The sequence below is a fragment of the Cyprinus carpio genome, chromosome A23 (genome assembly GCF_018340385.1).
Source record: "Cyprinus carpio isolate SPL01 chromosome A23, ASM1834038v1, whole genome shotgun sequence".
Classification (NCBI taxonomy): domain Eukaryota; kingdom Metazoa; phylum Chordata; class Actinopteri; order Cypriniformes; family Cyprinidae; genus Cyprinus; species Cyprinus carpio.
The window spans coordinates 11,580,396-11,605,595 of NC_056594.1; the positions used below are offsets into that span (position 1 = coordinate 11,580,396).

Consider the following 25,200-nt stretch of genomic DNA (forward strand, 5'->3'; position numbering starts at 1 on the left):
GAAAGTTCTTAAATGAGTTTGTCCCTGAAGATGTCCTCTATTCCTCTCTCTCCTGGCTGCCAGTGGGTGTCTGGACAGCTGTCACCTAATTACTGAGACACCCAAAGATTGCAGTCTTTTCCGTAAGGCTGAGATGTCCACTGGAGCTTGAACACATTGTCCTCACTTCCACACAGAGCTGTTTGGATTCCTTGTCAGCTCGCTAATGTCATTTCAAGACTGGTTCTTTGTCTGTTCGCATTTTTGCCTTATTAGCAGCTCGGAGTACATTTCATGTTTGTCAGTGGATACAGTAGAGAGAGGTTATAGAAACAATAACAGGTGAGTATATCTTCAGATCTTTCCCTGGAACACAGTCAAGAATGAGCACAATAGACTTGGCAGGGTGAAAATGGACATGCACCACCTTCGCAAAGAGCGCTCAGGTCATCGCCGAAATAAACTTCTTCTCCTCGTCCTCCTCCGTTTGTTGTGAGAGGGGAGAAACCAAGCTCTCTCTTGGCTTTGAGTCATGTATTATTCAGTGAGGTGAAACTAACAGCATTTGACCACCTGAGTGAGTCATCAAGCAGCAGTCTTCATCTCCCTGTTGCTCTTCTGAAGAGACAACAACAGTATCACCCCATGTTGAGAGACAACTTTTCCATGCATGTCTTCCACTCTGCTTCCAGCTGTCTCAAGATTTAGACAGACAGAAAGAGAGATGGGGGATAAAAAGCAAGCGGCGGCAGAGCAGGTGACAAGGAGACCCTCAGGTCCATGTCTCGAAGGGGACAACAGAAGCTTTGCTGTCTAAATCAAATCATTAAATGCCTTCAATTAAAAGGGACACATTCTACACTCATGTAGCATTCATTTTTTTCCTGAGGGTCGCTCATGTTATGGGTTGTGCCAAAAAGATCTTTATTTAGTTTATGTGACCGTTTGTCTGATGCATGATGCCTCGGAACCACATTGTTTATCTTGTCAATTTATTTATTGTATTGAACAGTTTTTTATATTTATCTGTGCATCCTCATTTAAATATCTGCATGTCCCTATATCTGATCTTTCCAATTTAATGTTGTCTATAATATCTGCATGTCCCTATATCTGCTCTTTCCAATGAGTGTTTTTCCACTTTATTTAAATATCTGCATGTCCCTATATCTGATCTTTCCAATGAGTGTTTTGCTTCTGTGCATTTTAATAGTTCTACATGTAAATGAATGATTAGCTAACTCAGCATGATAACACAGTGTGAAACAAAATGCACTTTGGTTAAGATATACAAATAGTCATTGTTTGATGCGTTTGTTTGTTTCTTCTTTTTAAACCCCCATTTGTCAAGTTTTATTCTTCCCAAAATAAAAGGCTTAAGTGTCACAAAAATTCTTCCTTCACAATGTTTCAAAAACTATGTGGAGAAATCCCTATCAAGCCGATAGCTTGAAATAAAAGAACCTGATCTGTCCTGAAATTTCCTTTTGTGTAGCATTGTTCAACAGGGAGACTGTAAAGGCTTTTGAGAAATCGAACCACCTGCCAATTACAAATTAAAAAGCTTCTACAGACTAAGTGTACCACACTCGTCAAACGGCTTCTGTTCCCGGCCCAGAGGGAGTCAGCTTCTTTCTGCCCGCTACTCCGAGGGCACATCCGCACAAGGTTTGATCTAATTCAGACCGGAGGTATTAATCTCTTGCTATGAGATGAGGCAAAAATTTGCAAGCTTGACATATGAGAGAAGAGCAGAATAAGTATGTGTGTGAATGTTTGAAGCTGCAGGTCTCAAGGCGAAGGAAATGAGCAGCAGTGTAAATTGGATGAGCAGGGTTAAGAACGGCATGTTCCTCCTGACACGGGGCATTGGTGCCAGCTGAAGCACCTGCGCTGAAGTACTTCCCAGTACGATGTGACATTAGCAGCGCAGATCGAAGCTTTGTCGCTTGTCGGGCATGTAGGAAGAGAGGGGTGTGAATGCGACACGTTGAGTGTGAAGTCAGCACCTGGTCTGAACCCCCTACTGTTTAGTTATTGCATTCCTCCGTCTACTTTAATTTCAAGATAAGCACGTTGAAGGATGACCACAGTGGCCGTCTGCGTTTAACAATGATGCGCTGAGCCAAGATGTCTCCTAGCCAAAGGCTTTTCTCAACAGTAACACCGTCCCTCTCTTAAAGGAAACAGCTGAGAACATGTGAAATATAGAAATTTTGCTTTAGCCTTTTTGTGTCTCAGTGTTCCTCCTTGGAGGCGGAGTGGATTAAAACAGCAACTGGATTGACACGGAAAGCAGGGAAGGCCTCTTTCATTGGTAAAGGTGTGTTTTAAATTAGCCACGCTTCACCAGTTTAGAAGAATGGCTGAGTGAACAATAAGCTTCGGCGGAGGAGGATTGGATGAGTGCTACCCCTCTTCCATTTCCACATGAATATTCATGTTGCTAAGTGATAAGTGACAATACATTCAGAATTAATAGCTGCAAACAGATCAACTTCTAACGTCCACTCGGGCGTTTTGTCGTTGTACGTGTGAGGACGTCTCTGCGCGTGATGGACTATTTCTTCAGCTCAATAAATCTCAATCTAAGGATGAGGCCAGGCTGCTTCAGCAGAGTGGTCGATAATGGATCTGCTGTTTGCAAAGCCCCCACCCTTCTGTTCAGATCAGGCCACTTAAGAGAGAGAGCGAGAGAGTCAGGTAAAGAGACTAATAGAGAGAGAGCTGTGGCCTGTGGGAGGCATTTGGGAGTCCACAAAGCCCCTAGAACAGCACACATCCCCTCAAATCCCATACACCCCTCCCCCAGATGCCCCTCTTTCTCTCTTCTTCTCTCAGACTCTTTCCCTTTTTTCTCTGCATGCTCAGTCTCTGACGGAGAGGGGCTTCTCTAAGAGCACAAAATGGCTGGAACACAGCTGAACAGATTGGAGTCTTAAAGGTCCGCTCTCAAAGAGTAAAGTGTAAATTACAGCCTCACAACTCTCCACGGCCAGCAAGCACCATCATTATTGTAAAATATTAAACGCAGTTTATTTCCCGAGGACCTTTTGTTTGGAAACATATTTCTCAGATGAGTGGGAAAAGTACCGTTTGGATTGTTTTAAAACCTTAATTTCTTGTTTTTGCCGACTTTGTTCATCTAGACTCGAATGTCAAACATTTAAAAAAGCTTATTAATTTACAAAAATACAAATAATTTAATGGTGGTGTTACTAAATGAAAATGATTCAGATTCAGTTTCATTCTTAATTATTTTCAAGTAATTATACATATTGAAAAATACATAAATACTGCAAAATATAATTATTGATTTGTATAATGATTATTATTATTAAATGTATAATATTGATTTTCCTTTAGCTTTATTCTCCAAAAATAGGCTGAAGTCACATTTACAGCTTCATTTACCTCAGGAAGCATTTCAAACCAGACCTTTATACCTCAGTATTTTCCTTACAGCTCACAGCACAGATATCTATTTCCTTTTCAGTATGTAGGGAATCCATTTCCTCTAAATGAATCTACCAGCCGGGTTAAGAGACTATAAGCCGCAATTCTCAAAGGTAAATCCCTCTCAACACCGCCTGGGACGTTCTGAAACATGTCATCTCATTTCATTGAGATTTGTCTCTTTTGTTCTCCAGTCTCCCCTCCCCCTCTGGTGAAGACGGTCAGTCACGGCGCTGATGGATATATTCACTTACATTATCTTGTAAATGAGAGGGTGAGCTCAGGTAGAAACAGACGGGCAGAGCTCAGCCCACCCCACTAACACAACCTTAGAAAACCCTGTGCTGATAACAAGCCTCGTCACACATGCAACCCACTCAAAATGGCCCCCTCTGTATTTTTAAACCCCCCCCCCCCCCCGAATGGTTTACACTGTGCTCAGCCTATTAAATATCTTTATTCCGCCTGCTGCATTGATAAACGCAACGAGATCAATAACAGCACTAGGCAAAACAAATAAATAAAAGATGATGTGCACTAAGAGGGCTGGAATAGAATCACTCTCCTTTTGTTAGTAGTAGCTTTTAGCCTCCTCAGCCCATGCTATGTGAATTCATCCCTGGAATACTGAAGCGTTCAGATAAACATTTATCCATGCAGATTTAGAGACACAAAGACTTCTAACATCTCCAAATCTGTGCTTACAGCAATGGCACACACACACGCATGCACAGGCTGCTATCCTCGCCGTGGTGTGAGAGTGTGTTTGTGCCACATTTCAGGAGCTGTGTGTTCAGATATGAATGCTGGATAACTGCTAGGCTGGACCCCACCATCAACACACACGATATGTTGCTTATGGATTTAGCGAGCTGAAGACAAAATGGTGATGTTGATTGCTTGTTAATGCATAGCTTGTTTTGTAACGTGCGGTATGGCCTTTGTTTACATGCCAGGAAGTGTGAATGAATCATGGATTTAGGAATATGTTATGACTCTTGAAATCTGTTTTCTGATAAGCCACTTTTTAACTTATCTCCTTAGTACTGATTTTAGATGCAAAATTTGTGTTTGTTTATATATTAACCCCTTAACTGTCACCGTCCCACCTGTGGGACGCTTGGCACTCTTTTTTTTGTTGTCCTTTTTCTCTATAAAATTCATCATAAGTTATATATCATTTGAAAGCTTAGAAGCCCAAGATTCATCCTGTGAAAACCATTTTGAAATCGGACATTGCGTTACCATAGAAATGGGACTTTAAAATCTTATGGTGGTCTCCTCCCCCTTAGTGGGCAGTGTCAAGTGTCATATTACAAAATGCATTACGGTCTTTTTGAATCAAAACTTTTTATAATCTTGGCAACAAACATATCATTGGAAAGGTCTGAGTCTCAGGATTCCATATTTGGTGGTTATTTTGAGTTTTGAAGTAAAATTGACAGAGAAATCTAGGGAAAAATTCATTAAACAAAATTCAAAGGAGTTTTGATGGCTCCCAGTGGCTGTTTGTGGTATGACGGCCTAAATAAAATCTCACAGAAACCTCAATTTCTCTCATATCAACTTCAAATTTGGAACATATCTTATTTAGACACAAGGCTTTAATTTTATACCAATTTTAGAGTAAAACCTGTTATGTAAAATATTTATAATAAATAAAATAAAATTAAATTAATATAGCGCATTTTATTTATGGTATATTTAAACTTCTATAACTTTTTGATACTTTAATTTTTTGAAAAAATTCCACTTTTGCCAAAATCTGCTAATTTTCTTCTTTAAAAAGAGACCAACCTTAGGTCTATATTCCAAAGTGTTCATAAAATACAACAATTTAAGTTTGGATAGTGCACTTTAATGCCTATTTTAAAAAATGGGGGGTGACAGTATGATTTTTAAGGCCTGAATGCTGTTTGATCTGTGCTTTTAAATTCCTTAATTTATTTGCAGGTGGTTAACATGTAATGGCATTTATGATCCGTTTTATTTTTGTAAGCAACATTTTTGACTGAAAAAAATTTCAGTGAAAATTATAAAAAAGGTGTGCCTTGAGAGTTGATTGGATCGTGAAAAGATCCAACCTAAAGTTAGTCAGACTTGAATGAAAAATAGCTACTTGGTTATCGGTTAACATTATCTAATAGTGATTTCATCAGAAAAGGAACGTAATAACTTGCTCTGCCTCTGAAATGACTTTCCTTTTCTGATGACATCACCTAGGCCTTTAGGCCATACTTATTTGTCGGTTGAACCAAACATGAAATGGCATTTGCCAGCCGTTTTACCTTTGTACAGTGACTTTAGAGACAATAAGGAAAAAATGAAAGGTAAGAACTGGAAGTTGGCTGGATTGTGAAAAGTGGAATGTCCCAATAAAAATTTTGTCAGACTTGAATGCAAAATAGCTAGACAGTTGGTAAACATTATCTAATAGACCGACTTGCCGAGGTGTTGTCATCAAATAAGGAAAGTCATTTAAGAGGCAGTGCAAGTTCTTGCATTTTGATGAAAGATTATAAGGAGAGACTTTTTTATTGTAGAATAATGTGAATGGATGAATTTGTCACTGTGAATGTCTTTTAATGTAAATATGGTCAGTTTTGAATTCATGTTGACTTGAAACCACAGCAACCTCATCTCAAGCTGAACCGCACAGGTCTTGGTAACACAAATTCTGCCTTGGGTGCTGGTGTAAAATGGATTTGTAGTGTGAAATAGCAGTGTAATGTAATAAGTGTTTTGAATGGAGCGGTGGCTGGCACCTTGGAGTCTGACAGAGGGTGATCCAAGCAGCCGAGCACAGCCCTCTTTGTGTTCGCAACACATTGAACTATCAAAGAATGCTTGTCTTCAAACTTGGAGGATCATTCTTCTGTGTCAGTAAGATTCCTATCTAGCAAACAGCTCTAAACACTCCCTTTCTTTCAAAAAGACATCGCCCCCCCCACGTAACTCACAATAATTTTGATGTCGGTGCAGCACGGCACTGAAGTATTTTCCATTTCAAGAGCGCCTCAGATTGTCTCTCTGTGGAGAAGCGGTTGGAACAAGAGGGTGATCTTTTCATCCCCCGCACTCTACAAATGTTTGGCAGATTGACCGCAGAGGAAGGAAGTATGTGTGCGTGTATGTGCGTCTACTTAGCTAAAGCTGCTTTCTCTCGTTGGGAGGCTGTGCAGTGTGAATGTTTTTGTTAAGAAGATGAAGGTTCGTGACCTGGCCAGAACACCAGTCACATTTAATTTAAACACAGAGGCCCTCTGCTCAGCTTCACTTCAGGGGAGGAAAAGTGATGTAATATTTGCATAATTTAGTATACATTCTGCATCACATCAGCTTCACATTGTCTCCTGTGTTCGTTTATTGTGTTTTCTTTGCTACACAAACACCTGCCATCACATAATTATGCTGGAACAATACTGACCATCTTTCTCAGACTCCCCTAGATGTTTGTTCTGGAAAGGGTGGACTGTCCTGCGTCCAAAAGCCCTTTAATCCTATTACTCACATTTCAGTTGTGTTTTACAAAGGGAAACAGATTTTGTGCAGGTTTGAGAAATTAAGATAATTGAGATCATCCCGTCTGACAGTCTAAATGATGTTAGTAACACTCTTGTTTGTCTTCTTCACAGATTGTGTGTACATAGAGAGCCGACGGCCGAACACACCCTACTTCATCTGTAGCATTCAGGACTTCAAGCTGGTGAGTTGACTTGGCTTTTTCCTTCCATTCATCTGTCCAAATCAGGGCTCCCTCTCCGCCAGCCCTTATGTAACTGTGTTGCCATTGTGTTTCATTCGATATATTTTTCTATAAATCAAAAGCAGGATCAAATGCAAGGGTTTGATGTGGGTAATTGCCTTGATTCATATCAGTACAGGTTTGCCGTGAAATAGCCGGTTGCAGTTGATGTCCAGGAGCAATGTTGCTACAGTGTTGGAAATGAGGTTTCATACCTTCAGATTTTCCTGAACGCTTGTTTAACCAGGCTTATGGGTGTTTTCTGGAAATGAAATGTGCTGACAGTTGGCTTTTTCTACTTTTAATGCCCGTGTTTTTACTCCTATAGGAAAATCAGTCTGCAACACACTGAGATTTACAAGTTTAATTAGCTTGTGTGAAGCGGAGCACCAGATATTCTCTACAAAGCCTCGTCTAGCTCACACGTGTTTACGCTGTAGCGCCAGCTTGGTTTTACATGCCGTTAATTGATCAATTAAAAAAAAGTGAGAGAAAGGGAAAGAAAAACTCCTGTTGCGGATCGTAGTTTTCGCCACTTGATCCGCTCCTCGCTGACACTTTTTATATAGATTATTAACCAGCTACTTAAAAAGCTTGAATCTTCAAAGGACACGTTGATCAGAGAGAAAAACCACCTCAGATTCAATCTGCTTTATTAAGCCAATATATTTCCCTGATTTATTTCCTCCAGCAGCCACAGACAGCTGCGTTTTTTTTTTTTTTTTCTCTCTCTATGGGTGCCACATTCGATGGTTGCTATGTTGAGATAAGGTTATGTCACAAGCAAATAAGCACATTATGGCTTTTCTGATGGCTACTTCCCCTCAGCAAGAGACAATTAGCTGAAAGGTCCTTCAGCACACCCCCAGCCCCCGTAGAGTGTGTGGAGGAAGACCCATGAGGCTTTGTTAATGGTACTGAACAGCCAAGGTGCTGATGGAGGAAGTGGGGGCTGGCTGGATGAGTGAGAAAGATGTACAGAGGAAGGGAAGGTAGGTAGAGGAGTGTGTGCCAGAGTCCGGGCATTCAAGCAGCCTGTAATCGGATTGCTGAGGGCAGCAGAATCTTGCTCTTGCCAAGAATAACACATAGTATGTTTCATGATTATCTTCATCTTGATTAAGTGCAGATCTAGGGGTCTTTGTCTGATGGCTGTAAATGTCAGAGGAGAAGACAAGGCTTCACTGGCCCTCCTTTCTATCTTGTAACACCTTAATCCATCTACTTAGTCAATGCTCATACATGTTGTTGGCCATGAAGTGGATTGGATAGAGGTTTGCCATGTAATTTTTAGGCATGGCATGGGTCATGATGGACAGCTAGTCAGCTGTCAGTTGTCGAATTGTTCAAGTAGGAATGACAGCAGGCTAGAGCAGTGGGCGTGGCGAAAAATTAGGGTGTGCCGAAAGGTAGGGAGCGTGGATAAAGGTCTTTCTAAATGGTTAAGGGTTAGTGTCTGTTGTCGCATTCACCTGTTGGCATGCCACCTTTTTCCACACCCATTACTCCGACCTGCAACTACCCCTGTCTCTTATTGTTGGCTAGTCGATTAGTAAGGTCAACTAGTATTTTAAGATGTTTTATTAAATATATGTAATATATGTGTGTGTGATGATTACATGATTAGATAGATAGATAGATAGATAGATAAAAAATCTAAATCGAATAAAAAATATATACAAATTTGTATATAAATATTAAATATAATTTTATATTCTATAAACATTTTTTTAAAACTAAATATAAAAAATACAAAAATGTGTAATTTGTATTTTATATATATATATATATATATATATATATATATATATATATATATATATATATATATATATATATATATATATATATATATATATATATACACACATCAAATATATTTTAGTTTATATGTGTTGTATGTGTATATTGATTATACACACAAAATTGATTATTATCGATAATGAAAACCATCAACAACGATTCTCATCGATTAGTCGGGTCTGTCCACAGTGCACGTCCAACTTCAGCCGGTCACATCAAATAACAACACTGAATAACGCATTTCTATGGACAAAAATGCATCTAAAAATAGTGGAGGAAACAGAATGAGCTCCTGCAAGAATGTGATCCAGGCTGCCCAAAACATGAGAAATCTTTATTTTAAGCTTCAAGCTGATGCATAAACGTAATGGCTTCCCCTGTCAGTCACTTTGACAGATATGTGTGTGCGTCCTCAGCACAAACAACTTTCAGTTAACGGTCATATCCTTATCTGTAAATGTCACAAATTCACACGAGCCTTTCCATTTTTTGAATAAAGGCCCGTTCTGACAGTCTGCGTTAAGTTGAAATCTTTACTGAAAGAGCGCCGGCGCATCATGCCTGCACATTAAACAGATGGAACACAGTAGAGAGGGAGACACTATTCAGCACAAAAACATTCACTGTGCTGAAATATCTGTTGTTGAACATTAAATTTGTTTAAAAGTCAACATGCGGTGCAAGTAATTTATGAGAATACTAGAAACTGAAGGGACAGCAGTGTGTAATTGTCTGAATATAAATGTCAGATGCTTTTACAGGATAAAGAAATGACAGTAAGAGGAGACTGACTGTGATCAAAGTGCACGCGTCGCTTGTTCCTGCAGAACTTTGTGATTTGATTTGTCTCAATTATCTTTATTATTTTAATTTTTGATCTAGAGATTTAAACTCTATTGCCTACAGTGATTAACAAATTTATTAAAACAAACTAACATAACTTTTAAAACAATAACTGTAAGGTTTGTCCCACTGCTGCTCTTAACTAACAGTATTGGTAACTACCAAAATCATTTTTTAGCTTTCTGTATTGGTTAGTCCTCCAATATGCGTAAACTCTTTAGTAACAGTAGTAAGCTATTTCTAATGCTAAAATATAATTATTGCTGTTATCTATGAAAGAAAGACAGAAAAAAAATAGTCAAGAGCTTTAAATTTTGTGTTTTTACCCAAAAAATAAAAAAGTACATAAACAATGCCAGCAAGCATGCAAGCTGTTATCAAAGGCAAAGGAGGCCATTTTTGTTATTATGTGAATGAATACTATTTAGTTGTTTCGGTTTGTTATTCGACCAATAAATGACAATAACATTTTACATTTTTTCTAATAAATAAATCACCATATTCTAAAATATTTTTGTTTTCTCTATTATGACAGGTGGTCTAATAAATTAAGCACTGTATGTTTTCATAGCATTCAGTTGGCACATTTGTTTGAAGGACATTGGGCAGAATGTGGAATAGTGTGTTTTTGTCAATAAAATGAAAGAAAATTGTGTTTTAAAAAAAAAAAATCCTTTTAATCGAAAAAATAATCGGCCAACTAATCGATTATCAAAATAATTGTTAGTTGCAGCCCTAGTGTATGTGTGTGTGTGTAGTCATGTACATGATTATTTATTTTTCGATATCGATTGAACTAGTTGTTTAGGCAATGCAAATCATCTAGTTTTGAAAAATGTCGTTTGGCCATTCCTATTAAGTGCACTGCTTTTTTTTCCCCAACATGTGGAATATGAGTTTCATAGCTGTGGGATTTTTCAGCTCATTTGAAACAATTGTGCTACAGCTCAGATACTCACCTCTAAACGCCGGCTGTCAGCCCTCTCTTTTTAATTGGGAAGCAAGCATCTGTCCACTGAAATGGTGGAAAAACCTTGAGGTCAATTGCCCTGACCCCACTCCACACTCACCCCCCCCCCATCCCCCCCACCATTGATGACCTTTCTTATGCATTCTCACCCTTTCTTAACTTTTAACGCAGGCTTGATTCATTCACTTGTATTGAGCAGGCCATAACGGTAAATGAGGATATCGGAAAGGTTCCAGCATTAGTGGATTTACAGAGTGTTGCTACATAATAAAGTGAATTCATTACATGCATAACGATCATGGCTCTCTGGAGGACAGGTTTCAGCCGTATTTTTGCTAGCCTGGTTTTGAGAGCTTCTGTTTCATGCAGCGTCACATGAGCCTCTCTCTCAGCGACCCTCTTCTGCCATGAGGTGAGGAAATTGCCTTGCTTTGGGCAAAATAACCTCATTAATATGGTTCTCCTCTAGTCTTAAGGGTTGAACAACATCACCCTGTGTACTTTATCTAATGACCTGGGAATCCAGTTAGCACCACAGAGAAAACCTGCATGCTGCAATCAATCCCTCTGCCCACTTTGAGCGATGAGATCTTTTTGTGTGTGCGGTTGGCCGGTGTGTAGGGCTTGTATGTTGATGCACACAAATTCACAGATCTTCACACTGTCACAGAGATGTTTCCGCCCTTCACTCAGTCCAAATTAGACCGTTAATTGACACGCTTTTCACTCAACCTTTTCCTTTTACCCCTCAGTTATATTCATAATCTGAAATAGCCTCCTGCTTAAACGAGCTTAAAGATACACAAAGACAGCTGCCTCAACCCTTGTTTGTGAGCGCACACAGTCACTCCTATTTCATACACACATTGTGATTTAAGGCACAGCTAACTGAGCTCCCCTCAGCTTGTGTAAACATTTCTGTGATACAGACAGATTAAAAGATAATTAACAGAGGAAAACAGGTTTGGGGAATATAGTGAGTTGCTGCTATGTTTGTCTTCTGTCCGTCTCGCCAACTCTTACACACACACAAGCCCCAACGTTCAGTTTAAAGAGCATTGCCCACTTGTTAGCTTACACACACATATGCATCATTTGTTTATTGCAACATTTGTTGCCTCAAAGATTTGTCAAAAAGGCTGTTCTATTAAACTTTGTTCATCAAAGAAAATATCAGTTTCCACAAAAGTATTAAGGAGGACAACTCTTTTCAGTGTATAGATAATAGAGAATATAGAGAAATGAATGGGGAAAATACTTCCAGATCTAACATTGCTTAAAAAGATTGTGGTCACTGTTATAGCTGGACCAGAATAATTGTGTTTTAGTGTTTTTTGAGCTAAAACTGCTATATTTATGATGCCAGTGTCAGATTTTATCGCTCTTTTAAAATGTTCAAACTCAATCCTACATAGTTTTGAAGACTTATGTCTTTTCTCTCAAGTAGAGAGGAGCTGTGCTTGTATCTCCTACAATACAGGTCTTTGCTTCAGCTCAGGTGTGATAATGGGCCACTGTTAGCCCAGCACCATTTTGTGTCTCTAAAAGCCAGCAGTGCATACTGATTTCAAGGACGTGGACAGCCTCTGTGTATTTATTTTATGGCCTCAGCCCATTAGTGCTGTGCGTAAGACATACGCTGTATTAATGTGACGAGTGTGACACATTCAGTTAAGTATCTGTTGCTAATAGGAAAAGCAGCTATGCAGTGAGTCCTGTTGACACTCTACTGGCTGAAAACAGAGCCTTGAGACATTGTTGGCTTTGAAGAGAAGAGGTGAGACAGGAAGAAAAAGATCTCTCTTGGGTTGCTTAGACACACAGACAATTCAGCACCGAATCGATCATAAACAGCAGAAGCCTTTATCCTCGAGTCAATCACAGTCTCCAGCTCTAACCTCTTTGTCTCTGCCTGCCTCCCTCACTTGTTCCTCCTGTTAATTTGGGCTGGCTGCATATGCCCGATGACTGACACTGTTGTCGGTGTGTGTTGCCGTGGCACCCTTCCCCCATCCCCGTGGCTAAACTAATTTGCTGATATTGGCCAGCTCAGCTGCAGCACAGCGCTGCCTCTAATGGAGTGATTGCTGCTTGCCTCTGGGGGCTCGGCCGCAGGCAGAAATGCCCTGCTCTTCTCGCTGTATTGGTGCTTATAGACATTTAATTAGGTGTGATGTACAATACAATTATCAAAAAGAACTCATGATTTCCAATGATGCACAGCAAGAAGAAATGTTGTTCTTTGCTGGGTTTCCATCTGACTCTTAAATACAGTTTTAGAGATTTTGCTTGTCATTTACTCACCTGCATGTCATTCCAAACGTGCATGACTGACTTTCTTTTGTGGAACATAATTTATTATTATTATTTTTAAAAACTCTCACTGTGTTTTTGTACATACAATGAGAGTCAATAAGTTCCAGTATTGTTTTAGAGCTTATTGACATGCATTGTATCAAAAAAGTCAAAACAAATATCTTTTGTCTGATGCAGGTGAAACAGTCATACAGGTTTGGAAAAACATGAGTTTCAAGGATGATGGTTTTCATTTGTGTATGAACTATCCATTGAGAAAATTAAATGGAAGCACTTCATATGCACATAAACCATAAATCTGCATAAAATGTACATAAATGCACACAAAACTAATGCATAGGTTCAGGTTGAGGTAGATTTTCGGCCTAAATAAAAATGTGTTTTCTTAAGGAAAATAGAGTTTTGCCTGAATGAAAATGAGGTGATGGAAACGTTCTTTACATTTTGACAATTTGGATGTTTCTGCATAATGCTGCAATGTTTCGCAATACGTTTTATTTATTTTTTAAATTCCTGTAACAACAATTTGATGGAAACCCAACTATTAACACTTAACTGGCTTTTTGTTCAAATATCTTGTGATTGTTTTTCTATTTATCATGTGAGTATGAGATTGTGAAAATTTGGTGAACTCTTGACAGTATTCTGGAGCATAAGAACCCCCATCTTTCACAGTTTTGCGTGTTTATTTTTAGCTCATTTGATTTATGTTAAGTTATTGTAATACTATCAGCTCTGTTTAACACATTGAACCATTTTTAAATGAATTTTACAGATTTTCCCCATCAAATCTGAAAATGTGAAAACTCCAGTTTCATCTGTCAGCCTGCTACAGCCCCATTATTCCACACATTGTTTGCCTGTTGAGCTGAGCTATACATAGACACTTAATGATTCACTTGAAATAATAGCTCAGTGGATGGCAAGGATGTCGCAATCTGAACTGGCTGTGCATTGACCCACGCTCCTGCACTGTAGCTGTGAAATGGCAATTAACACAGACTATTGATTATTGGCTATGCGGATATTGTTGATTAGGGTGTGCGGTTGGAGTGTTTGATAAGCCCACTGCCAGCCTTCCCTAATGCACTGGATCCTGCGTTCATGGGATGCAAATAAACTCCCAGTGTAATTCACTCCTGATGGTTTTTGTGCTTATCTCTGCACCCTCAAAAGCTAATGATTCAAAGCCTTAATTAAAACGCTTTCAAGAAGATGCAAATATGTGCATACACACATGAATGATCATAAAAGTGGGTTTATGAAGATATGCGTGTGCTCAATGCCCTTGTGCATATTTCTCCAACCCATAAAGATGCCCATGCACCACAAAAATTAGTGTTAATGATTAGTCTGGAGAAATATAGGAATATTCATGTAGGAAATGGATTGAACGAGCTGAAAAACATTAAAGGGATAGTTCACCCAGAATGGAGGTGATTATTTACTTGCCCTCATATTGTTCCAAATCTCTGAGATTTTTTTTTTTTGTGCAACACATTTTCAAGGGTTTTTTTGATGCAATTTAGGTCAATGGGGTCCAGAAACGGGTTTCATTGTATGGCCAAAATATATATATATATACTGGGACATTCACACAGGCAATAAACAATGTGAGGGTGAGTAAATGTTGACAGATGATGGGTTTTAAATTTTGATTGAATTAGAGTCTCTTTAAAAGTGTAACGATGACCTGTGTCTCTCTTAAATGCCCGATGCTGCTCTGATGAAATCTGCATCCGGCCTGGAGGTGGGTGGTGCGTAGGTTACCTCATCAGTCCTAAAGCTGCTTCCGTGCACACATACTCCCCCATCGGGATCCCCTCCTCATCCCCCCGACAAGCTCCAGCATTTTGAAATGCAATTATGGATCAGTGAGCAGCGCCATCAGTCGTAATTCTTGTTAATATTTATTGAGCTGAGCGGCAGCCGCTGCCATCTTTACATCAGAGAGCCTGCAGTCATTAAGAGATGCTGTGTGGACAGGGATGGCTTTGCGTTTTCTATCTCTCTCAGCATTACACTTGACGCGTTCAACCCTCCCCCTGCCATCACTCCTCTGCCTGCTCAGCCGCTGAAAATGAGTTGGTGCATTTGCATGTATAAATATGTAAAGGTGCGTTTCTCACAAGTGGCCCCCAGGTTTTTGTTCTGTCGTTATTGTGTGCGGCTCTGAAAAAGCGCCTCTGGCAGCGGGCTCTACCGGCAGTTAGAGAGCTGGCGCTGCACCTCTGCTCTGGAGCGCATGATTGAAATATCCCTGCTTGCACTTTGTCTGCAGGGTAGCGTGTTTAGAGTAGGGCAGGAATACAGAGCGGCTACAGGTTTAGCTGTGAGTGTTGGCACTGAGGGAACCATGTAGGAGGGGGAGTGTTTTTTGTCCAGCAAGCAGGATGACATCACACACAATGCTAAATTCAGAAGGAGCAACATGCTAAAACATGCGTTTTCACCAGTGGTCTTTTTGAATCAATTGGTGGGCCTGTAATGGTAGTCAAATAGTCTTACTTTTATTTCCTGCCATATTTTTTAGCAAATTATGTTTGTTTTAATTATGTTGAATTATTCATCAGTGTGGTTTATTTCGGCAAACCTGACTGTAAAGCTCTTTAAGCGTCGGGCCTGTGTGCGTAAATCTGCTGTAAAATGCTGCAACTTAATTCCCGTTTTGATTAATGTTCTTGAATGAAGTGGGGCTCTTTTTTTCTCCCTCCCTGCTGTATACTTGAAATTCCACTAAAGGAAGCATTAATGCTGCTGGTGGTAATGACATTAGGTACTTAGCACTGTGCAAAAATACACATAGCCCACGCTGCACCTCTTCCAAATGGGCATCTCTCCAAAACCAATTGAAGCTCTGTTTGTATCTGTTTGTTTTTGGTGCTTTTTCCCAAAATTAAGCCATTAAGGCAAACCAACAAAATTCAAATCGATACGTAATTGATAAGGTCGTCACAATAATAATTTCTTTAGTTGATGCCAATACCAGCAAAATTTAACTTTCAATACCACAGTGAAATTTTTTTGTTTTGTAAAAAAAAACAAAATTATCACTAAACATTAAATGCACAGATCTGATAATTGGATTCTTTCAAAATTTGATTGAAAAAAAAAAACCTATAAATATTCTATATATATATACCTTTATACATAAACACCATATATTTCTTTACCAGTGCATTCCTATGTTACCTTTTTACTGAAATACCAGTGATTTCTTTACCAGTGCATTCCTAATAGTACCCAAATAAGATAAAGCAAGAGAGAATAGTCACCTTGTGTGCCCCCTTCTAGATCACACATCCCTCTTTTTTCGCCCCTTCTAGATCACAAAACAGAAATACTAGAAATACTAGTTCTCTTTTATCCCTCTCTTTTTTCACCCTTTACCTTTAACAGCCTTGCATCTTCGTGCTTTCCCCCAGTGTAGACACTACTTGGCTACTTTACGTATGTGTGCTCAAAGACAGTTTTGTGTTTTGAGTGCCCCCAAGTTGTGTTTTACTGTAACTTCAGAAGCTCCAGGGTGTGAAAAAGCGTCATTCTCAGAAATGTCGTATAGTTTTTGACGCGGTGCGTCAAAACAAAAAAACGAACCCGAGGCGTTTTTTAAAAAATGACGCTTTTACGCGTGGCGTTTTTCGCGTCGGTGTGCACACTCACATTGGCGCCATTTGTTTAGTCACAAGGCGTTAAACGTCAGCGAATATCGCACGCGAAATTCGTCCCGGTGTGAACAGGCCTTTATACCTTTAACAGCTATGTGCTTTCAGTAAATGCTACTATGGAAACCAGCTGTGTGGCCGGGGGGTGGGGGTGAGAAAGAGGGATAGAGGGAGGAGGAAGAGCAAGAACAAGGGGTAAAATCAAAATGGAGGTGTGTGGGGTCAACAGTGGTGTATGGGGTGGTGATTATATTGCCAGATGGAGCCGGGAGAACCGCGAGGCTGGAGATAACATTTTCATAAGACACCTGAAAGCACAATCAATAGCAGATCCTCGACGGGCAAGACTAAATTATTAAACAGAGCCTTTCTCACCACGTTTCATTATCATGGCTTTCCCTTCCAGGACTACCCCCGCTGGAGGCGGGGTGGGTATTTGTCAGGTATCTTCATGCATTAGAAATCATTTGGGTCTCGGAGGAACAGATATGTTAATTTTGCTTTCCTCATCTCGGATTGCTGGAATCTGCCGCAGAGACACAATGCCGTTTTTTGGCACATCATAGGCAAATTCCCTCTTCTGATGTCTTCACTAGCATCTGAAGCTGGGAACGCTGTACCCTGGCATTCAACCCCACTGTTTCATCTTAAAAAAGGAAAGGCAGGCTTCTCTATCTCATCCTTTTTGATGTCAAAGAGAAAAAAAATGACAAAGATACCAAAACGAATGAAATGTTTACACTTTCCCAGTCACTGTGATAAAACAACTATTATACTGATGTAATCCTCAGCATTTTAATTACAATTGAAAATTGGGCTTGATGTTTTAACATTTGTTTCTGTTTTTTTTACCTCCTCAAGAACATTATAGATTGTTGGAGTTCCTGTTCTTGTTAAGTAAAATATTGTAATTGATATTTGCCTCTAAGTAATTCGCTTCATGTTGTGTATTAGCCAAGTGCGTTACGCAGTCTTTGGACGACCAATATGTATTGCAACAATCCTGTTCTCCAAACACATGTGCTTGGCCTGGCTGCCATGTAATTGGATCCTCCCTTCCAGACACGACTAGTCTTCTCTCTCTCTGACTCGCAGCACCTTACGCTGCTTCCTTCTCATCTGTCTCTTTTCCTCTCCCTTTCTTCCCTGCCTTTCTAGAGTGTCTCTGCACTGCTTCTCAGTTCACCGAGTGTAATTTCCAGCTTGTCCAAAGTGTGACATGCCAATAAAAAAAGCTGTGGAAGTGAAGATTTACAGTGGTATCGAGTTCACATGCTTCCATCGGGTGGCTCTTTCCATTAAAGAACACATGTTGCAAATTAGCTCTTGTTGAAGAAGGAAAAAAAACTCTGCTGGGAGAGTGGGAGGGTGCTCTGGCCTGGGGAGGATGGGAAATGTAAGGCAATAGAAAATTCCACTGCCCTCCATCTTGTCATTCCCATTTCTTTCTGTATGCATTAGGGATGTGATGGTGAGGAAATCTTCACTCCAGTACAACACCACAATGACAAACTAGTTTTTATATTGTTTATTAACAAAAATTAATAACACAAGTCATGGCATACACCACATGCTGTATTGTATATCTACGAATAAATTATAGAAAGTTTAGCAAACACTGTGGGATCAAATAAATAAAAAAAGCACCTTTAGTGTGATGTCAGGTGAACAGCAAAGACAACAGGCTTTTCAAAGTGAAAACAAAAAGAAAATTAAAACTAAATTGGCAGTTGGTGACAGTGCTTGCATGTTTTATTGCCAAGACAACCAACATGCTCATCCTCTCTGGTTTTAAGAAGTGGTCTTTTACTTTTACATTTCTCTTGAAAACCAAAGTCTCCGTCCACCATCGCTTCCTCCGTATTAGTTTCATTTTTGTCACGCACACCTTCCCGCTCATATATACCCGAAACGTTCACACTGAAAGGGCCTCTCTCTTCACGTGATCAGTGAAATCTGACTATTGATGAAGCTCTGCTGTGTGCGCTTTATGGAGCAAAGCAGAAGCTTTCAGTTTACAACTGTAGAGTCTGTTGTCCAACTGAACTAAATGGTTTTATTTCTATAAACCGCAGCAAGCCTAGTATGCATCCCCCCTCTCGCATCATCACAGTAGCTTCAAAGATGCATGTTTTCAGCTTTATAGTGTTTGTGTGAATGCTTGAAAGGTGATTTGTAACATCTTTTTATGTTGCTGTTTTACCTGTAGGCTAATTGTCGTACATCTCAGGCACGTTTCAGAGCTGTGAAAGAGGGAGGCTGCTGAAGAGCCCCATCAGGATGATTGGATGAAAGTATTTAGGTGTGATGGTTTACGTTAATTACATTATTATATACAGATATAATCAAGCTACTGCATGGTTTTGTATACATCTTTTCCTGTCTAAATATACATAACACAATTTGTAATTATGACACAATTAACTGTTATCTAAGTCTAAAATCTGACTTCACAAAAATCTAATAGATTTCAATCTGACTGAAGTCTTAGGCCTAAATTTTTAACAGGAATTATTGCTTTAGTCTGAATGAAATCAAACCTCTAAAGTGCATGCAAACATACTTGCTTGTTACGCCTAAATATGCTTTAATTTTTATGTAATCTTTGACTTAAAACAGCATAGGGACACATCTGAACGCACACAGTATACTTAATTTGATAGCTTGAACACAGGCGCTTGGGACGTGCACTAGAAAGTGTCATGTTTGTCCATTGTCTGTGCTATTTCTCTCCATAAGTTAACCAAATAAAACGTGTCATTGTACTTGGTTAAACTAGACTTATGTGTATCTTTTTAACCCACTCACACAAGCTCTTCAACACAATGGAACGTATAGAGTACGCATGGTTAGAAAACTGTCACATAAAATATAAGTGTACTATGCTGATGAAATTTACTTGTAGTACAAGTACAAGTGGGATTTAGTTGTTATAACTGCACATTTCCCAAAGGTCATGCCCCTTTACTGACTTTTTGTCCTGCAGCTTAACCCACAAGGGCCATATTATCCAAATCTGGTTATTTGTCAAAATTAATTCACAAATCAATTGCGGCAGATTCCGGCAGGAGCGAGATACCGGAGAAGCCAGATATGAATTCCTATCATGAACAGAATGTTTTATTAGCAATTTTTCTGTTCTCTTCACCGTCCCGCTCATGCCAGCATGAAGTTCATAAATAGCGCTTGATGCTGCAGCCATGTACTAAGACTAGACTCATATGCGCTCTAGAAAGAACAATGCAGAGTGCAATGAAGCGCTCTGGCTCTCTCAGCCTCTAACCTTGGGCTATTGAACTTAACATCCCATTTATAGATTGTCGTTATGCCTCAGCCATTTGTTGCAGAATAGCTTTTTATAGCTTTAAGAAAAAGTAATGAGATAGAAAAAGAGCACCAGATCATTTTCTGCACACTTACATGTTGAGAATGTTTGTTTTCTTTTTTCTTTTTTATTTTTTCTCCATCTCTTTCTTTGAAAAGTCTCTGCCGCTGCCTGGTGGTACTGATAAATGTGTGCCTGTAGGCATGCTCCAAGACGAGGCCATGCTCTCCATTTATAATATCCTCCATGCACTGGACACACATGTCTGAGGCTGATCCATGTTGTCGAGGAGATGCACAAAACTCTTCCCTATCACTAAAGATGAAATGGGCTGATTTAATGTGTTGACCTGCCTGGAAGGTGATATGGAGAGTGTATGTGTGTGAATAGAAGAGACAGATTAAGACCCCAGTCTGTCTGTTTGTGTTTTCCTGGTGTGACACACATGCTCTCCGACGTTCCTAGTGCCACTCAGAAATATGTTAGCTGCACAGCCACGTCAGATGCTCCAACAGAATATCCGTCCTCAGTTTGGCTCTCACGGGTGGAGTGTTTTTTTTTTTTTCTGCCACTTTGGTCTTGAACTGTCTGTTCCTCTTGCTTGATGTATTGGGAGCCAGCAGGTTGAGGACGGTTGGTCTCATATTAGGAAATGCCAAGCACAATACAAGACCTGGATTGGTTGCCGATATGGAGAAAAGGCATGGCAGATACGTTGTTAGAAAATGGACTGAAAAATGTGTATTGCCATGTCATGTATTGCATAGCGATATTTGGCAATAGTCCTGTTAATTTGCTGGCTGCTTAAGATTTGTGACACTTGAATCAGTTTATTTATATGACAATGTGTAGTAAAAGATAAATATTTGCACCAGAGTTCAGTCGCTGAATATCATTTGAAGTGTTTTTCCTTATTTCCTCCATTATAATGAGATATTATAATGACAAAAATAGTGCAGATACTGAGATGAATCGCTTTTATTGGAGGCAATCGTTGTGTCCATCTGAGACCGATATTAATTCATTCAATGACATCTTTATGAGTCGCCTACAGTGGTAAACTGCTGTCGTTTTGATGTAACAGCTTTGAAATATTTTTCAAATCTTGCTGTTTCCAAGCTCAGTTCAGAGTGGCAGAGATGCCTTTGTAACATCTCTGTGCAGCACATCATCCAAGCAGGTTCAGAGCACAGGGGAGGCCTCTATCTGTCTGTGTGTGTGTGTCACACTAAAGCAAAGGCAGAGCTCATGGTGCTGTATAAAGGCCAATTGATTATAGGCACTGCTGGGGCAGCAGGACAGGCTGATGGTGGAGTGTTTGAAGAACCGAGGCGCTGGCCAGCATCTCAGAGGCTGGGAAACCCTTGCTGAGATGTTCTGAGCAGCGGCCAATTTAGTATTTAAAAGGTGAGCTCTCTTTTTGCGGCATGAGAAGTTGAAAGGGCTAGTGCTGGTGGCCCAGCTTGCTTCGGCATGGAAAGGCTGGCCGCTACAGCTGCCTGCCCGCTGTAATTAAGTGTGAACTGTTTGCTGCCACAAATGGCATTTAAATGCCAAGTGCTAGCCAGAGCACGCGTAATATCAGGGGTTTATGGCTTCAACCTTGCCTTTTTTCTTTTTTTACTCTCTCTTTCCCACCACAGCTGGATGGATAGAAGGGATTTAGTGTATATAAAGGTTTACAGAGGAGAAGGAGAATATAGAGAGGAGCGAGTGGAAGTGGTTTGTGCTCTGCAGTCTCTCGTGATCTGGGGCATCGACACACTGTAACAATCTTAAGCCGGCGCTGTCAAATCGCTCTCACCGACAGCCATTAGAGAATTGTGTGGGAGGTTGACATTTAAGCATGAAAGTTTAAAGAATTACTGGCAAGATGTGAGAATTATATCATGCAGTCATACATATTCTTGGCGAATACTGTCTTTGTATTCTACGACATGACCGATTTATACACTGTAGCATACAAATCATGCCAGTCACCATATTTAATATCACGTCATGCATTTCATGCAGTAAAATCAGTCTCTGACAGTTCTTGGCATACTTAATTTTTTTATTTAGAGATGTCGTCGTTCTTCCTGGCTGAGCATGATGTTTTACATCAGAAGGCATCCAAATATATTTGTATTTTAAGTCAAGTCATTTTAGTTCATTTTATACTTAAATATACATATGGTTAAAAGAAAGTATTTGTGTATTTTAAGCTTTAAATTATAGTGAGATTTTTTTTTTTCTTAATGCACGTCAACCACCTGTGTGCAGGAGACCACATGTGTTTTTTTTTCTGTGGAAATTGCATAGAAATGTTGGTGTAATTAGAGAGCAGCAGAGCTATGTTGTAGAATTATGGGTAATGGCAGTGCTGGTGCATTAGGGTAGAGTGTGTGCTTTTAGATCAGGCTCATTGTAGAGAGACTGTGAGCTGGATTAGATGAGTGATCAGAATGAGAATTTCTGACTCGATGCTGCTTTTTTGATGGCTTCCCAGAATACAGTCCTTTTAAAAAGGGTAAAATTGTTAAAAAAGTACAATGGGTAATAAGAAAAAGAGCAGAAACCCATGCCCACTAGCTGTCACTGGACCCAAAGAGCACCAGAGAGCAGGAGCTCTGGGCTTTACGTTATCCTTGTGGAGCGTTTCGATGTAGGGCTTGACAGTGTTTAATCACTCACACACACACTTCGTGTATGTTGTATGTGTGTTTGTTTGCTTCTAGGAGAGCCGGCTGGTCAATACTTCAGGGCTGCAATCAGGGGAGGCTCTGCAATCAATATCATCACAGTGGGCTGGAAAATGTCCTCCATGCACACAGCACTCTACACAGCCAGAGAGAGGGAGATAAAGAAAGGACGGGGAAAAATACAGCAAGAAAGAAAACAAATGCAGGGAGGGGCAGCCCAAATGGTTGTAAATCTCAGCAGGCTTGCAAACAAACAGTGCTTTTCAGTCATCATACACAAAACGGCTCTGATATTGCTTTATCACCTCGCCGCCGCTCCCTGCCTCTCTGCCGCTGGCTGCTCAGGGTTGTCAATCACCCAGCTGGAAGCTTGTTGGCTGGTATGTGAGTGGTCGGACCTTGTGCAAAAGGCTGGAGGGATAATTTACCGACTGCTGCACTAATGATGCTGAGCCAGGTTCCATCAATAACCCCACCCCCCGAAAACACACACACATTCATAGACCAAAGACCACATCGAGCTGTCAACCTCACTTTGCGTCGTTCTTCATCTCAGCAGACGTTAATGTGTGCAGATGTTTCTTTTCTTCTTTTCATTCTAATCTAGTCTAGTGGTGCATCTTCTGCACCAGCTTGATTCGACATTAGTTCGGCGATGGAGGCTGATACCTCGCTCTGCCAATTGAGATATCAGATTACTCCGAGTGTACTATGGTACTTGATGAAAATGTCAAATGGCTGATGTCTCTGCAGCCCTCCCCCGACCATATGCTCACATTTTAGCGCATGGGAAATTGTCTGTGCGGATACTTCGGTGTGTGTGTGTGTGCGCCCGCTGCTGCCCATTACATCTAATTAGATTGACCTCAGCTCTTATCTGGCAGGACTGTGTAGGCACTCTATAACAAAGAACCAACTTGGTAGCTGCTGGTAGAGGTGTGTGTGTAGTAAGGGTTGAAATACAGCAGAACGATAGCATGCTGGGAGTGCAACCGTGGGCTGAGTGTCAGCCGTGACCCTTGAACTCCAGCTGCCTGTGTCCTCCTTTTCCCTGTGAGAGATATTCATCTCCTCTTCTCCTTGACGCAGAGTCAAAGCCTGTGTGCCAGACTCGACAAGGAGATCCGCATTGTTTCCTGGAAGTTGTGCGCATGCACAGACCTGTGTGTGTGTGTGTGTGTGTGTGTGTGTACGTGGTGCGCGTGTGTAATTAAAGAGGACGAAGGGATTGGAGGAGGCAGATGATTTCTCCTCATGCCTGTAGTGCAGGGCTCCTGTGGCAGATTGACAGTCTGGAGCACAGATAAGCAGCTTCCTGTGGTGCTCCTCTTTATTTCTCGCCCTCCACCCCGTAGGGAGCTGTTTCAGCCGCGCACACGTGCTCATTAAAATCTAAACTTATAGGGAGTGAGTCTACTCCTGTGCCTGTCTGTCTACATAAGGAAGTGTGTTGTCATTCAGATGTATATCCAGTATCGGTGTTGTGTTTGTATGAATATTTGTCAGCGGTAATTTCTCTCGGCCACCGGGTAAAGTGCCACACATCGAGCCAGAGGGCGGGGCTCCAGCTGGCATGTTGCAAGCTGGTTAGTTTACCGTCTGTCCACACACACACAAGCTCCCTGACTCGTCCTAAGGACCCCACGCCATGGTCCTTCTAGATCACTGAACGCTTGCCCACCTCTCAGGACGCGTGAGCTGGATCAGTATGCGGATCTGTCCCTTTGCCAGCCTGTGTAATGCTTTGGCACCTTTATGCTAGAGGTATTAGAAACTAAGTGTTTGCAGAGGTTGATGGTTGAAAGGAAACCCAGTGCGGGGGGGAGACTGGGTGAAAGAAGTGTGTGATGAATCACAAGTGAGGGTGGGAATTGTGCTCTTGTCCTGCCTTGATTTTTCTTCTTCCACTAGAGTGTACTTGGTAAAGACTACTTCCTGCTGAGTATCATTGTCAAGCAGTCAGGACTTGTAAGGATCAGCATTTTTCCTCTCTTCCTCTCTTTATATCTTCAATTTTAAAAATGATAGTTTTGTTCCAAATGTTGGATACAGTTATTTAGCTGTCTTCAAAGGCAGTTGCCTTTTAAGGTAGCATCCAATCTAAAATGGAACCTAAGCAGTGTAAATATGGTTTTTAATTTTTACATTTTTTTATTAGTATTTTAGTTTCAATTTGTCTTTTCAATTATGCACTTTTCATTATTTTTACTCTATCATACATGATTAGTGCTTTTTTAAGTACAGTCTAGTGTTGATGTGATGTAGTCAAAAGAATAAACGATTTATATAGTTTGTTATTTCTATGCTGTCTATGTTTTGGATCAGCTGTTATAAAGGGATGTGCTTAAGATGGCTTAAAGGGACAGTTCACCCAAAAAATAATTATTTTTATCATTTACTCACCCACGTCATTCCAA

At 40.3% G+C, this 25,200-nt stretch overlaps 1 protein-coding gene across 6 annotated transcripts in view; it reads left to right on the plus strand.

Annotated features, from left to right (window-relative positions):
• The window catches only part of LOC109055120 (arginine-glutamic acid dipeptide repeats protein-like), a 155,201-nt gene that overhangs the window by 77,832 nt on the left and 52,169 nt on the right, over window positions 1-25,200 (plus strand). For all 6 annotated transcript variants that reach the window (XM_042713152.1, XM_042713151.1, XM_042713153.1 and 3 more), the window contains one exon: window positions 7,071-7,141. In XM_042713152.1, coding sequence (XP_042569086.1) covers window positions 7,071-7,141 — 71 coding nt within the window. The remainder of the gene's footprint in view (window positions 1-7,070; window positions 7,142-25,200) is intronic.